Below are 14,681 nucleotides of genomic sequence, written 5' to 3'. Positions count from 1 at the left end.
TTAAAATGCATTCATTAGGCTTATAGGCAGACCTTGCAGACACAGAAAACTGTGTGGATACCGTAAATGTCATATCCACCAGCCTTTTGTATTCATGCCTCTTAACTTTGTTAGTAATCTGCACAGCACATTCGGATGTTTTGGCAGAATACACTCATCATGTGATGTGTCCCTTGGGGAAACAAATTAGGTCACAAAAACACGAGTCATTTAAGATGATAACAAGTCAAGTCTGAAAGTTTTGTTAACTACTGAATAATGAGCTTTTGAATTTCCATTTGAACCATATTACCATGCTGCCACCTCCTCCAATCACATCCCCCCACCCCTCCCACCCGCCCCTGTCACCCTGGGTTTTCAGCTTGGTTGCTCTCTTGCTGCTGTGCCATTTCCCACAGCTTGGGGCCCGGGTGACTGTACAGAGTCCCTGAGCTGCTCTTCTCTGTTAAAGCTCAGTGACTGACAAGATGTAACACACCGCTGCTGGACCTCATGGCACTGAGGATGCTGCCACTAAGGAATTTTAATGAGCTGAGCATTGTGAGTGATCCAACCAATCAGTGTGCCCCATTAGATAAATACGCAGCTGATGGTTATTACCTGTTTATAACCATTGTAGCTCTCTGTAAGCGTGGGGTTGATGACATTAGGATGGGAGCCAGGATCTGAAAAAGATTGTAAGATCCTGTTTCCAGTTAGGCCTTTGAAGATCCAATCATGACTGGCTGCTGGCAAGAAAATCTCTTCAATGACAGAAAAATAATATACACAGTAAAATGTTCAGTATGTGCATTTACCATGGTCTCTGTTATTAAACTGACTCTGTTTCATAGATCCCTGTCGGAGACTTCAAGAAATGTGACAACCACAATCCTGACTTTATGATTCCTTTTCAAAACCCTTTCCAAAGCTTTGTTAAAGTGAATCTGTTCATAACAACAATAGTAGAACAGCCCTGTGTTCAAAAACAGTGTGAAAATAAACATTCCCTGTTCAGTTGTTCTGTGGCCCCTTTGTGCTTCCCTCCAATCGAACTTAACGAAATTATCCATACTAATATATATCATTAGGTAACAGGCTCCCTTGATGAATTTCAGCGTGAGTAAATTCATTCTGACAAAGGCTTCATAAGCCAGGCCATCAATTTATTACCCAATTTCCAATGACAACATGTTCATCAGCAAAAAATGCAAAAAAAATGTCAACAACACCAACAATTAAAATTTTCAACACATGGGCAATATATAACACCAATCTCCCCACCAATCTGTGAACACCATGTGTATTGTATAGCTAGTCCAAATAGCCTTTAATAAATTATGATAGCTTTTATCAACAATAAACAATGTGGTGTGGGTTAGTTAGCTGTGCAGAAAGGAGGGCGGCAAAGACTCTCATGATGCTATGATGCTGTGTGCCTCGCAGACTTAACAAAGTAAATGTAACATTTACTGTATGTGGTTACACACACACACGCGTGCGCGCGCACACACACACACACACATATACATATAAAATAATGCATGTATAAATATATAAATGGTTTGTTTGTCTGTACATGTTTAGTCCGGTTGTGTCTTTTTTCTAGTTGTGTCTCTTTCTTGTGTCTTTAGTGTACTGTGGAGAAATGGGTGCGCTGTCGTTGTGTGGTGCACGCCATTTAGCCACCTTCGCACCATTCCCCCTACTGAGCATTTCTTCTTCCTTGTTACACCTTTGTGGCTACATTTGTTCTGCGGTCACTAATAAAGCATTCAGTGGAGTCATAATGTCTTCTGACTGTTCCTTCTACTATAATGGTGTCAGAAGTGAGATGTCACCGGCAGGCTTGAAGTGATCCAGTGATGCATCTATGAACTCGAAGGAAGGCAGCGAAATAGCCTGGAGGAAGCGTGAAAGGGGGTCCTGAGTGCTCCACCTGTCCCCTCTGCAGGAGTCCTCTGCGAAGATGCCTGGCAGCGATATTTTGCACAGCTGCAAATGGTCACCAGACGCTGTGACTGGACGGCACAGACGATACGGCTGTCTTCCGTGCTGGAGGGGAAACCGCAGCAGCTGTTAGTTGATCTACTGCTGGAGCGACCCGACACACCGATCACCGCCCTCCAGCGAGGTGTTGGCTAGGTGCCGGCAGAGTTATGGTCAGACGGCTGCTTTGGGAGAGGTGGGTACTCGAGGGCAGGCGGATAAGGGTGCTGATGGCAGAATTGAGCACGACGGTTTGGCAGGCGTACATTCAACAAGGCTGTACAGGAAGTGCCAGTGCTAGAGATCTTCCTGAGTACCAAGCACTGCTGTCCGAGGAGCAGAGGTGGTATATGCAGCTCACCGCACCAGGCGGCCCCTGAGTGGCCACAACCAAGTTAGAGAGGACAGAACCCACCCTCAGCATGAAGATGCCAAGAGCACAGCGGTCTGCAGTGGAGACGTTCGATGAGAAGATGACATGCTAAGTGGTCAGGCAGCAATGGCGTGAGCGGTGGAGACTTGGGCAAGGCACACGAGCTTGAATATTTGGCTTGGATTTCCATTTGAAGCTGTAATGTCTTCGGACACTTCCATCTTCAGTACAGTACCATTAATACAAAATAGATTTTCACAGAAATCCCTTTATGAGAAAAGGCCAGCAGGAAACTAGCTTTGATTTACAGGAAACAGTATTACCTAGACTTGGTGCACTATCAAATACTAAGTCAGCTCCTCCAAAGAGCTTTCAGACTTCCCTAAATTGAGAGACATTTTACATTCAAGTCTGTACTACACAGGTGTCTAGTGCTGTAATTAAATTGTTTTATCTCAGCTTATCTGCAGATTATCAGAGTCCAAAATTTTAGATACTGTTATTCAGGAAAAAAATGTACATATTTTTCCATATGACAGTATGTGTTTCGTGCGATTCCAACTCATGAGCTTGGTGTTGCTGGCACACTCAGAGTGAACTTGAAACATTTTCATTTCCGTGCAGGTAAATTAAGCTTTGCTTTCCATCCCACGCTTCGCCTCCAAACGAGAAATCGATCCACAATCGACGGAAACGCTTTCCAGGCGGAGCCCGATCCGAGTCCTCCCGGGTCTTGGAGAAAACAGCTTTGCATGGGGAGGAGGGAGGGAGGTTCGGCGGGGGCGGATAGGCGATTGGAGGGCCTGGCGGTTGTCAGGACCAGAGGAGGCTTGGAAGAATTTGTGGGGGCCGCCTTGGAAGTACGACGTGAAATCACTGCATCCGAAGTAACTGTTCGACAGGGGGGGGAATCCTTGATTTTATATAACGACAAGGCACGAATCCGTGTACAGGATGCGGGGTGATCCGTAGACGTTGCGGAGCGGGACTGTAACGTTACTGTGTATCAAACTCGGAGAAAACGCAACAGCGCCTTCTTTGCAGAGCCGAGCAGGAGCTGTTAGTGACTACAATATGAACACAATATGATGGCGTCCGACAGTTTTAAAGGCTCAGCCACAAAACTTAGAGGTCGTCCCTGTGTTTTAACTCCCCTCTTATCGGCGAGGAGCGTTATTATCGTCGGAAAACGTTATTACGGGCGGTTTTTGGTGCTCTACAGCAGCCGCGGTAGCTCGCTGGTTACCTAAAGAGTGTCGGCGTACCGCGCCGTGTGTGGCGAGCCGCGCAGCCGTCGCACAACACGCACTACACGGATGTTTTCGCTTCTGGTCGGAGACGTTTCGGTCGTTGCGGTCCGGGTCTGAGGTCCAAGAGGCTGTCACCTGTCCTCTCTTCAGTTTCTGTGCTTGGTGAGTGCCGGTTTGCTCGGCTAGCTCGCTCAGACAGCTGGGTTAGCCGGGCAAACCCCACCGTTACCTCAGGTAAAACGAGCTAGCTAGCGGCTAATAAACTCTCTTCTCTCTACTATTTTTAGGCTGTTTAACTTAAGCGTGTGGAGCCTGCTCTAGTTACACGAGCAACGTGTTTATTCGAGACGTGTTTTATTATGCAGTTTATTGTTATTTGAATGTGAAAACGTCTGGACTCAAGTAGATAATGTCTAATAATCTTATTCATTCCCCTATCTGTCCATAACAAACACCAGCCAGGTTACAGAGCAGGTACCTGCAGAATTCTGCACGTGTGCATCGGTGTACAAGTACAACGATTTATCGATTTCCCTGTAAACTGATTGATTTTTTATCAGTTTGCAAGCACGATACGGCAGTCAGTACGGGATATTTTGACTGTAAGTTGATTTAGGTGTGAATTGGGACTTATGATAGTTCACTGTGAACATTGACTGATCCCTGACCCCTGAGACGCTTCAACACGGCCCCATAAGCAGGCGAACAGTTCGATGGCAGCAAACGATTTCCAGTGGACTTCATGTTTGTGGAAAGGATTTTTAAAAACACAGAAGTCTACATTTCTTAGTTTTTCCCTCCTTTGACTTTAGGTCAAAAAAATAATTTAGGTTATTCTGTATACTGCTGAAACATTCGGAATGTTACGGAGGTTGCAGTGAAGACTGCACATACAGTATTAAAAGGATGTTCTTATTTGTACTTTAGTCATGTGTAGGAGAGGAGAAAGAGAGCATTGGTCAATTAGGCATGGCCATGGCCTGCTTAATTGTGTGCTCTGTTGCAGCTTTGGGATTGGTTAATTCTTCTAATTCAGCTCTAAATAGAGGTGTTTACTTACTGTACTTAGCCCTTCAAAAACTTAAGGTTTGTTTTTTCACAACTGCCCCTAAAGGGTACCAGTGGATTCTAACAGTCTGTGTGTCTGAAGTCTTTAATCACTATTCCATTTCATCACTAAGCTGTTTGGGAAATACAGGGCAAAATCACTTAATTGGAAAAGGGTCAATGTTAGTGCCTCTCTCAGTGCCAATGTTGAGTTGCCTTCTTCACAAGAGACATTGGATGTCTTCTAGAATGAAAGAGCAAATATTTGCAACAAGTTGAGGGAGCTTATTGGCTGCATTGTGTTTTCTGAAAGAAGGCAGGCTAGCCCAGAGGACACCAGGTGATGTTAGTTTTTCACTTACTTTGCTGTTTCATTTTGGAGAACTGTGACACTTTACAGTGATACCCTTGGCGTGGTCTGTGATTTCGTTGCCATGGCAATACAGTATCAATGAGGTGGTATTTTGTAATTTATATATAAGTTTTTTTTGTGGTGGAGGGTGTGATAAAATGCAATTCAGTCTCTTTCGTGTTCTATGATGATTCATAAATTCAGAATGATTTTTCTTGACAATGTGGAGATGTATTTTTGTGTCTTTTATTTGTGAAACATGTTCCTTTAGAAATGAAATGCGACTTAATAAAGAAACATTTCACCAGAGCAGAAGTGAGTAACAGGAGATTGTAGGGAAGTAAAGTGAACATGTGACCTATGTAGCAAATCAGAGACAATATTAATATGTAGTGGATCAATATACCAGTCAGGTACAGGGCAAGTATTTCATTTACATTTTTGAGTGAAAATCACTGCATGCAAATGTAAAACATTATTATGTGCAGTAGTGCGAGCAAATTCAGTTATAACTCGTGAACTAGTAAATGATAGTCAGAATAAAAACTACAACTGTGATGGAGGCTCCCATTTGTGTGTATTACTGCTTTTTGTTTAAATCAACCAACGTGCAAATAAATTCCAATAGTAAACATTGTAGAATTGCAATGTTACCGGACATAAAAAATGAACGTTGTGAACTTTGTCTATATTTTTGGCTGTGATGAAACCCGAGAAAAACACTTAATGCTAAAAGCTTTATAGTAGTATAAGGAAAAAAAATCAGCATCTTAACATTTAAAGTGTAAGGCAAGATCCAATTCCTGCAGGGCGTCTGGAACAAAAGCAAACAGCTTTAATAATACTGATTTGTTACTTGTGCTCTACATACTTACATCTCAGCATGAAGTCAGCATTAGGCCTAAACTATCTGGCACTGAAACAAGAAGGTCTGTTAAAATGTAGCTAAAAAACTGAACACATTTCCGTCCATGGCAGATTTAGATATGGGTGACATGGACAGCCGGCCAGGTTGACATGTGGTGCCTCACACAAAGGATGGTGACATTGGAATGATATCATCATGTCACTGTGTGGGTCGGCTAACCGTGTCAGAGTGTGTCCCCTTCATCACATTATCCAGAACCTTCTCTCCTATCTGTTCAGTTTCCTATCAGTTGCTCCATGTGCCTTGGTTCGCGTTTTAATCCTCCCTTTATTCACAACCTGTCCATCATTGTTCGTCATTCATTATTGTCTATAGCTGTTTGTATTTAACATGTTACATGTAATGTAGCCATTACCTTCTGCACATTTATACTATTTTCTGTCATTTGCTGTGAAGTACCGCCATTGCATACCATGCTGCATTGTCTCCCCATTTCTTACTGTATTTTCTGATTTTGATTATAGGTAATTCCTTTTACTGAGTTTGGTACGAGAGTCACACCTCGACTCTATTTTGTGAGCTGGATAGACTGACAAATATGAAGGGGGTGAGGTGGGGGAGATGTTGCCTGACTTCAGGTCTCCCCACTAGAGAATGGAAGAAACTCAAATAACACACTTCTAACGTTGTCCAATTGCATAATTATACGGTATAGGATTTGTGAAACTTAGTTGTAGTTGTGTGTAACTTTATTACAATAGGGTAATAATGTAATAAATTGATTACATGTTTACATGTCTTTCCAAATATCAGTAAAAATAGCATTCAAGCTAGAACCACAACTGCTCTTCACCGAAAATAAGACATTTTCAGAGATAAGACATAAGAAAACATCTAAATATAGATCAAACCTAAAGCGAGAAATCATGGTGTTGATTTAGGTTGGAGACTCACCAAGAAACAGTGGATGATTGATATATTTACTTTTGTATTTAGTCAGTGGATGATTTGATGTGTTTGTATTTAGTCAGTGGATAATTTGATGTGTATATCTTTGTATTTAGTCCGTGGATGATTAGATGTATTTTCTTTTATATTTATTCAGTGGATTATTTGATGTTTTTACTTTTACTTCTTATAATAAAGGCAGTAAAGTTCTTTCAGTGCATGTCTGTTGTACAGAATTTGTCTGTTGTTTGTTTTTTTTGTTATTATTATTTATTAGCTAACAAATAATGGAAGTGTATTGTCAGTGAAAAGCATTAATGATAAATTCATGCCCAAATGTTTACAGATTTGCAAAGCAATTCAGTCAACATTGAAAGAAAACAAAGAAACAAACTAATTAAAAAGTGCCTGCAATTCTGATTTTCTAACCACTTTCCCTACCTGGGATATCCGGTAGGGAGACCTGAGGTCAGATCTGAGAAGACTGCAGCCCTGTCCCCTCCACTTCTGTCTATCCAGCTCTCGAAATAGAATAGATGTCCCTTAGTGTAACAGTGTTCAGCGATATGGAGTAATTTTATTAATGTCATTCATACGGTATCCTAAATCACATTGTCAAGTCTGCACACTTATGTATGTGAATTATATGAAGATGTAGGCATGTGTTTATGGGAAAGATTTGGGGTGAAGTAGCTTCTAATACGTGCCAGCTAGATTAGACTCATGTCTGCAGTGCAAAACTAAGGAGCTGTCTTTTTGATCTCTTCTTTTAGTTTTTGAATAGGTGGAAATTTGTGGAAATTGGATTTTTTGACAAACTGTTGCTTTACATAATGATATACAGATTTGCCAGTGTAGCTTAACAGACAATGTTTGTAATTTGTACAAATGATCAAATTTACAAATCAGACGAAAGGGTCTACTTTTTGCTGATTTCTAAAACTAAAGTGATTTTAAGGAGATGTAAATATGGCCGTTTTACATGCAATTTAGGATGACCTTCCCTGTTCCAAACAGCATGTAATATAAAAAGGTAATGGATTTGAGTTAAAAAAAAACTCTTCCTTTCCTCTTCCTCTCGATCTCAGTGTTGCAACCCTAACTCGGCACATCTCCAGTTGAACAGGGTATCGTTTTCCACCTGCAGAATATTTTGGCAATTGCGTGTGTTAGTGTGATTGGTTCCTGCTAAGTTGTGGCCAGAGAGGAGAGGGCCATCACACGGGCCTCTGAGGGCACTGTCTTCACTTCTGGGCCTGCGCTTCTGGTTCCTCGGCTTGTCTTTGTAATGGTAATAGGCAGGGTGAGCTCTTTCTTATCACCACTGCTAGCTCCATGAAAACGCATACATATTGTAGAAGCCTCCATTGTCCCCCAGTGACTGTTATATGGGGGGAAGGATATATTCTTGTGTAATTAATTGCCGATAAGGGGGTGCGTGTGTGTGTTTATCAGCTATGATACTGAACCATTTAGCCATGACCAGCATTTTAATGGTACATGTGAATGCCATAGTTCACAAATAAACGCTAAAATAAATAAATAAATACAGGGCCTGAATTTCATTGCGGGAATTGCGCACTATTTCTTCGATTCCCGCAATTTTAGCCTTAATAATGCGGGAAACTCCAGCACACAATTACAGCGAAAACGTTCATCAAAAAAATAGCTTGGTTTGTATTGTGAGACGGACAGATAGTTGGACAGACCAACTTCCGTACTGGACGCTGCACTCGGCGTGCTCACTCTTCCTCTCTCTACAGAGCTACGATAACCTTCTGCTTTAAGCCTGGTTATACTTTCACAAGTGACCGTAGCGCGAACCTCCGCGAACGGCGGAGGCGTTCATACTTGCCGAATGTTCTCCGTATCGATATATGGTAGTATAAAGAAACACCCCTCAAAAACAGGGGAAGGAACATTTACGGTCGGGCCATTATATGTACGGTCACTGGCTGAGATGCGGCGCGCGCGAAGTTACAAAATTCGAGAGGTGCGCGACCTCGCGAATCGACAGCCACCGCGATTGCGTCATTTTCGCCACGCGAACCCTCGCGCCGCGTCAAGTATAAACCAGGCTTAATCCTCAGGATTCACAGACAGGTGACGGTAAAATTAAGTTATAACAAGCCTAAACAATCTATTCTCATTTCAGAGCTTCTCATTTCAGAGATGGAGTACAGGAAAAAAGAAAACGACAAAAGAAAGACCAAGGAGAGGATAGATCAGGGTATAGAAGAACCAAGAGACAAGTTACAGTGTATATAGTTCAATGTATATCTTGTTGAAGCACAGCAAGACCTGTATTTAAATTCACCAGTAGTATCCCCCCCAAAATGTAGAAATCCCCCTTATGTGACACATTTAAGGGGAGACTTCCCACTCATTTTGCAAAATGAATTTCAGGCCCTGAAATAAATAAAAAATTGTAATTTAACACTAGAAAAATCCGTCTGTGTTCCCCTTGTTTTGCCCTTGTTTCTCTTTATGTGTTCTCACTTTTTTTCCTCAAACCACAACCATTCACTTCCTCTATTACCCTATTTACACTTTCATCTTTACAATGACAGCTTCAGTCACCCTTCAGAAACAGTTAACCTGCGATGGATAGTTTATAAGTCACTTTCACCTGTTAAACCCACACTGCATTGACAGTAAATTGCATCGTTCATTCCCGTTGAAAGACTTAGAAGATTCTGTCTTGTAAACTTTCTCAAATTTTTCAGTTCTCTCTTTTGTTGTCCCTGTAATAACTCTGGTAGTCACTAGTAGATGAAGGATTGCTGTAAAATAAACAACTTACAAAAGAGCAACAAACAAAAACAAGTCAGACTTTAAAGCTCTTGTCTCCTTTAAAACTACATTTACTGAAAGAAGTTCTGTGCTTTTCTTTTTAAGTTGATGGATAGTGTTGAATTTAACAGTAGAAAAAAGTCATTCAAAAAGTAAACCATTTTGAAAGTTTAGCTTTTGACAGAAAACTAATGTTTGTTAGAAAGTACTTGAAGACGTTTGGAAATTAATGAACTCAAACTTTATGCCTTGACTTTTTATTACACATCAGTGGTCCTGAGGTTTTTTCAGCCACCCAAATCTTTTCTGAAGATGTTCTGCTTTGACAGGCAAGCTTTTATTATGGAGTTGTGCCCTCAATAACTCTCTCCTCCCCTCCAGACTGTACCATGCATTTGCTGGTGAACATCTGCTTCCCACAAAGAGGTCACTCAGCCTCCTGAACGCCCCCTCTCCTGCCCCAGAGGATGCTGGGAATGTGTCGTGGGCGCAGGAAGTTCCTGGCTGCCTCCCTCGCTCTGCTCTTTGTCCCAGCCCTCACCTGGTTCTACCTGTCTGCTGCCAACTTCACAGGTAGCCTTCACTTCATATCACTGAAGCCCTGTCCATGATCTGTGTAGAAAAAAATACTCATAAGCTTTGTTTCTGGCTTAGCGATAAAAATAATTCAGGATATATTTGATTCTTAGTGTAAGTTCAGGTTCAAAAAGTGAAGGTTTGCTGTAATTTTTGTATTTTGTGTCATGGGTGAATTCAGTGATTAATTGCTGGTTGCTGGCTCAAGCTAATTAGTATATCTAGCCAGGTGGAACAAATGTTCTACTTTCTGTGAGTAAAGAAAACATTCCTAGAGTTTTTGAGTCTTAAAGAAAGTCATAAAGCATCTCCTCTTGGTCTAGTACAGTGAACTACATCCCAGACTCATTTAGACTGTTTGTTTTTCCACTCTGCTGAACTGAGTCACTGTACCCTGTCTGAAATTGATTACTTTCTCAAGAAGATTTAGTCCAGTAGGTATTAATGACTGTTTGGCCAAAAATGAAATTTCCCCGCTGTCAAATTATTAGTTGGGTGAATTATTATCATGTGATGTTGGTTCAGTGGACTTGAAAGCCTTAAACAGTGTACCGCATAATGTGCTTAGCTTCAAAACCATAACCAAACTTTTACTTCAGTTTGCCATCTTCATTTGGTGTTGTGAAATTATTTTTGTATTCTGACAGTAAAAGGCATAAAACATTTAGGTTGCCTGTAGTGTTGGCCTGAACACTTTGAATATTCAAAATATTAATTATTCAAAAATATTCAAAATGCTAATCATATATAACTACTCTTTCAGAAACACTAATGAGCACTTGAATCCTGTAAAGTAGCCAAAGATGTAGAAAACATAATTCCAACCATATAACCTTCTCCTGTACTGTTTATATCCTAATATCCTTTGTTGAATTTGAACTCCATATTAACTCCAGTTTGGATGCTAAATGTGAGTTTCATAACAGCAAATACCAAAAAATGCTTGAACTTATTGATTAACCTGGGTGATCAGGTGAATGACATTAATGAGATTGTACAGAAGAAGAGAGGTTTAGATCAAAATTTTATTTGCTGTGAAAGAGACAAAGAATTTGCTCAGTGTTGCAGTATGACAGCAGGGTGCATACACAAATACAATCTAGTATACCGTATGACATCTTTTTATCTGTGAAATTTACCTTATTTATTATTTTGTATTTATGAAATGTACCCTATTACTGACAGGCAGAACATTTAAATAATATTAGTAATATCTTTCTACAACATTACTGATAAAAAATCTGTGTTTAGGCTACACACTCATCAGGTCCTGGTGATGACCGGAACTGATTAAACCTAGGGTGAATCTCAGAATAGTCATCGTTTTTCATTTCGAGCCAAGCTTGGTGAACCATCTGAACAATTTAATCATTATTCATGTTTGGAATTTCTGGCCTAAATAGGGAAAATGTAATGAATGTAATGTAATGCGCTGGGAAACTGGGACCCGGAAGTAGCAATTATTACCAGGATTTTCACGCGGGTGCATTCTGGCTGTCTTATATGGCAGCACTTCCTGGAGCCTGGTGTAGCCAGCTGATATCTCTGATTGCTCCTGCGTTTGTGTTTTAGGGAAATGGAAAAAAGACCAGAGATGTTCTCTTTGCTCACTGGAGTGTAAACGCACTCTCAAGGACTCTTAACTCCAGCTTTACAAAGTTAATAGGTGTCAAGTAAGACAAATGTAGTGTTCTCCTTCACCACCACAACACACTCCTCAATATTTGCAGTTGTCTTACTGCAAAGAGGAGGGGGTCAGATTTATTTAGAAATCTTGTTGTTTTAGGATTTTGCTTTTTTTTCTAAAGTTTGCAAGTCAGAGGAAGTGATGTTCACTGCAGAGGTAGTGGCGACACCAGTATTTCCTGGAGTTTTGTGTTTTTGCCTTCTCTCCTGTTCTTCTCTACTGACATTTTGTCCATATTGCCCCAAAATAACACTGTTCATGGACAAAAGTGCAGCTGGCCTAATGAGAATCATACCGTCGGCCGCTTATATAAAGAAAACAGTTCCGCATACTACTGCTGAAAACGGCACCTGCTTCACCCCCCAGACTAAGCAAATTGGCTGTCATTCTCCATAATGCAGGAATATATCGAGTGGATATTTGCCTGATCAGGAGAGAGTCTTCAAAAAAGATTGAATTAGGTCTTTGAAAGGAGCACTTACTGTCCAAGCAAGCTGTTAGCTCAGCCGTTTGGCAGCTCTAAGGCTCGATCTGTGAAGACGTAGCCCCCTCTGCTTGTCCTTTGACTTCTCATTGATGCCTTTTTGTTTGTTTTTTTCTTCCCTTGAGTGAACTAGCACGTGATTTTGTGGATTTATCAGTGTTTTAACACCATTTGTCTTTCCCTCGAATGCTGTGTTATTACAATGGGACAGCACGAAGTACCATCCTGTCTGGCACATAGACCTAGTGAGAAATACTGGTGTCTCTGTTAGACATACCAAGAACTTTTCGCTCTGCCTGTTGCAAAGCTGACCCTGACAGCTGAGGTGTGGCGGGCCCCCTGATGGTATCCTCCGTCAGACAGCAGTGACGTTGCATGTGGCTTTGTGTTTATGTTTTTGTGTTTCACGTGTCCTCTCTGTTTTTCTTTGTTGCCATGCCCCACTCAGGTGGTGTGCATCATGCCTCATTTAAAGCACTACTTATTTTGGTTCTTTTCTTTAAAATCCCTTTGGGTTTTGTGGCCATTTTCATTCATGGTATATGTTGTCTTTCTTTTGTTCCAGTTAGTGCACATTTATGTTGGGTTTCATTTTGGTTTAAACTCTTCAGTTGGAGACTTGCGTTTGCTTTTTTTTTTCCCGCACATTCTACGCCTGTGACATGGGGTCTTTCATATCTCATTTGCATTTTCCTCATGAATATTTAGTACCACTGGCCAGAGGCAAATCAAGACAGAATCTCCTCTTCCTTAATAGCACTCATTTGAGAAAACACTCTAGTTTTGCTGTTACCATGGCAATGCCCTATCGCGTGAGTCAATTTGAATTTTATTTTGTGTGGGGGGGGGGGGGGGGGGGGGGCGCTGCTTGTATCATAGAGCAGAGAGAATGTGTGGGAGCTGGAGTGATGGAGCAGCCATGCAGGATTGACAGCAGAGGCCCGTTGGATGCTTTAATGCGTCTGAATGCACAAATGCACTGCAGCAGGAACTTATGTTAATGGCTTCCTCTTGGCTTTGCCACTCAGCTCATTAATGCCCTTGCACCCCTCTCTGCCCCTTCTCCTTACACCCTCCACGTTGACTGCCTCCCTCACTGGCAAACACACCGTAAGGTAGCCCTGATGAAGTATTACTAAGGCAAAAATGCTCTCTTATCTTCACGTGGAACCCCCGAGGAATCCAGCTCAGCTTTTGAAGCCGTACAGGTGCTGTTGAGTAGAAATTTAGGGGAAGAAAAAGTGAATATCATATGAGTGATGCTGCCTGACTGGTTTGGAGCTCATTAAGATTCTATGTCTTTTCTTTTTTTGTCAGTGTCTTCTTTGAAACAGCTCGTGCATGCTTTAGTTGCACCATAACTAAAGAAGCGCATGACCAGTGTGAAGTGTTTCTTTCCATATAGTGAAGCACTGACAGTACTGTGAATCTGGTAGGGGGGAGGGACGCACACTGTGTTAGTGGTGCAGGCAATATCCACTGGGCCGTGTTTTTGAGCTACAGTACTGCTGGGTGCCTCGGCGTACTCGTGAGAGAGAACCCCCTCATTACCTTGCAACACAAATATGCAGATATCTCTCTAGGGCAGAACAGAAAAAGGCCCCCTGGCGTGCAGTTTCCCCTTCCTCATCTTCCCACCGCCAGCTGCAGCAGTTGGCGTTCACCTGAAAGCCCCGAGTTAATGGAACAGGACGTGTTTTAGGCGAACATGTTTATGGCACTCAGAAAGTGCCTATAGTCCACCTGCTGTTTAGTTGTGCTGTTGCTACATCCGAAGTGACATTTCTAGACCTTTGGTGGAAGAAAAGGCTCCAGGAAGAGTGTGGTCATTAATGTTTTAGTCAGGTTTTCTGCCTGGTAAAAAGTGGCGTGGGCGCCAGAGCTTCTCCTTGAACAGCTAATTGATTTGTGAGGTATGGTGTGAGAATTTGCTAATAAAATTCTTATGTCATAAGAAAGGGGTTGTGGTGATTTTCAGTTTTAGGCTTACTTAATGTGTACAGATATTTCATATGTGCCAATTAGAGCAAGCTAAGCTCCTAATATCCTTGACAGCTAACTAAAGTGACACAGACATTGAAATGGTCACTCAACGCTTGCAAGATCTTGTCCATCTGTTGTGAGAGCGCTGTTGAAGTAGCCCTTACCTTACTTTGGCAGAAGAGCTTTGCATCTTGTGAAAGATGAAAGTTATGGAACTGTTGAGGCTGCGGGTACGACGGTTAGTGCGGGTTCCTATGTAGAAGTGCATGTTGTGTGCAAAATACTTTTGAAGCAGTCGAGGCCATTGGTCATTTGATGAATATATTTACCTTTTTTTTCACTTACAGCGTTT

The 14,681-nt window shown here is 41.6% G+C and overlaps 1 protein-coding gene across 6 annotated transcripts in view; it reads left to right on the top strand.

Annotated features, from left to right (window-relative positions):
• The first annotated feature begins 3,122 nt into the window (after window positions 1-3,122).
• Window positions 3,123-14,681, top strand: part of LOC143514065 (xylosyl- and glucuronyltransferase LARGE1) — a 61,116-nt gene continuing 49,557 nt past the window's right edge. Inside the window, exons 1-2 of one of the 6 annotated variants that reach the window (XM_077004840.1) lie at window positions 3,123-3,228; window positions 9,981-10,172. In XM_077004840.1, the coding sequence (XP_076860955.1) occupies window positions 10,067-10,172 (106 nt within the window). In that variant the 5' untranslated portion in view covers window positions 3,123-3,228; window positions 9,981-10,066. Of the gene's footprint in view, window positions 3,754-3,804; window positions 3,826-9,980; window positions 10,173-14,681 lie in introns of those variants that run through there. The other 5 variants (XM_077004841.1, XM_077004838.1, XM_077004839.1 and 2 more) reach the window with 5 other exon arrangements.

This window comes from Brachyhypopomus gauderio, chromosome 5 (assembly GCF_052324685.1).
Source record: "Brachyhypopomus gauderio isolate BG-103 chromosome 5, BGAUD_0.2, whole genome shotgun sequence".
Lineage (NCBI taxonomy): Eukaryota > Metazoa > Chordata > Actinopteri > Gymnotiformes > Hypopomidae > Brachyhypopomus > Brachyhypopomus gauderio.
The sequence above is the reverse complement of the archived record's forward strand: the minus strand, read 5'-3'. Positions and strand labels throughout refer to the sequence as shown.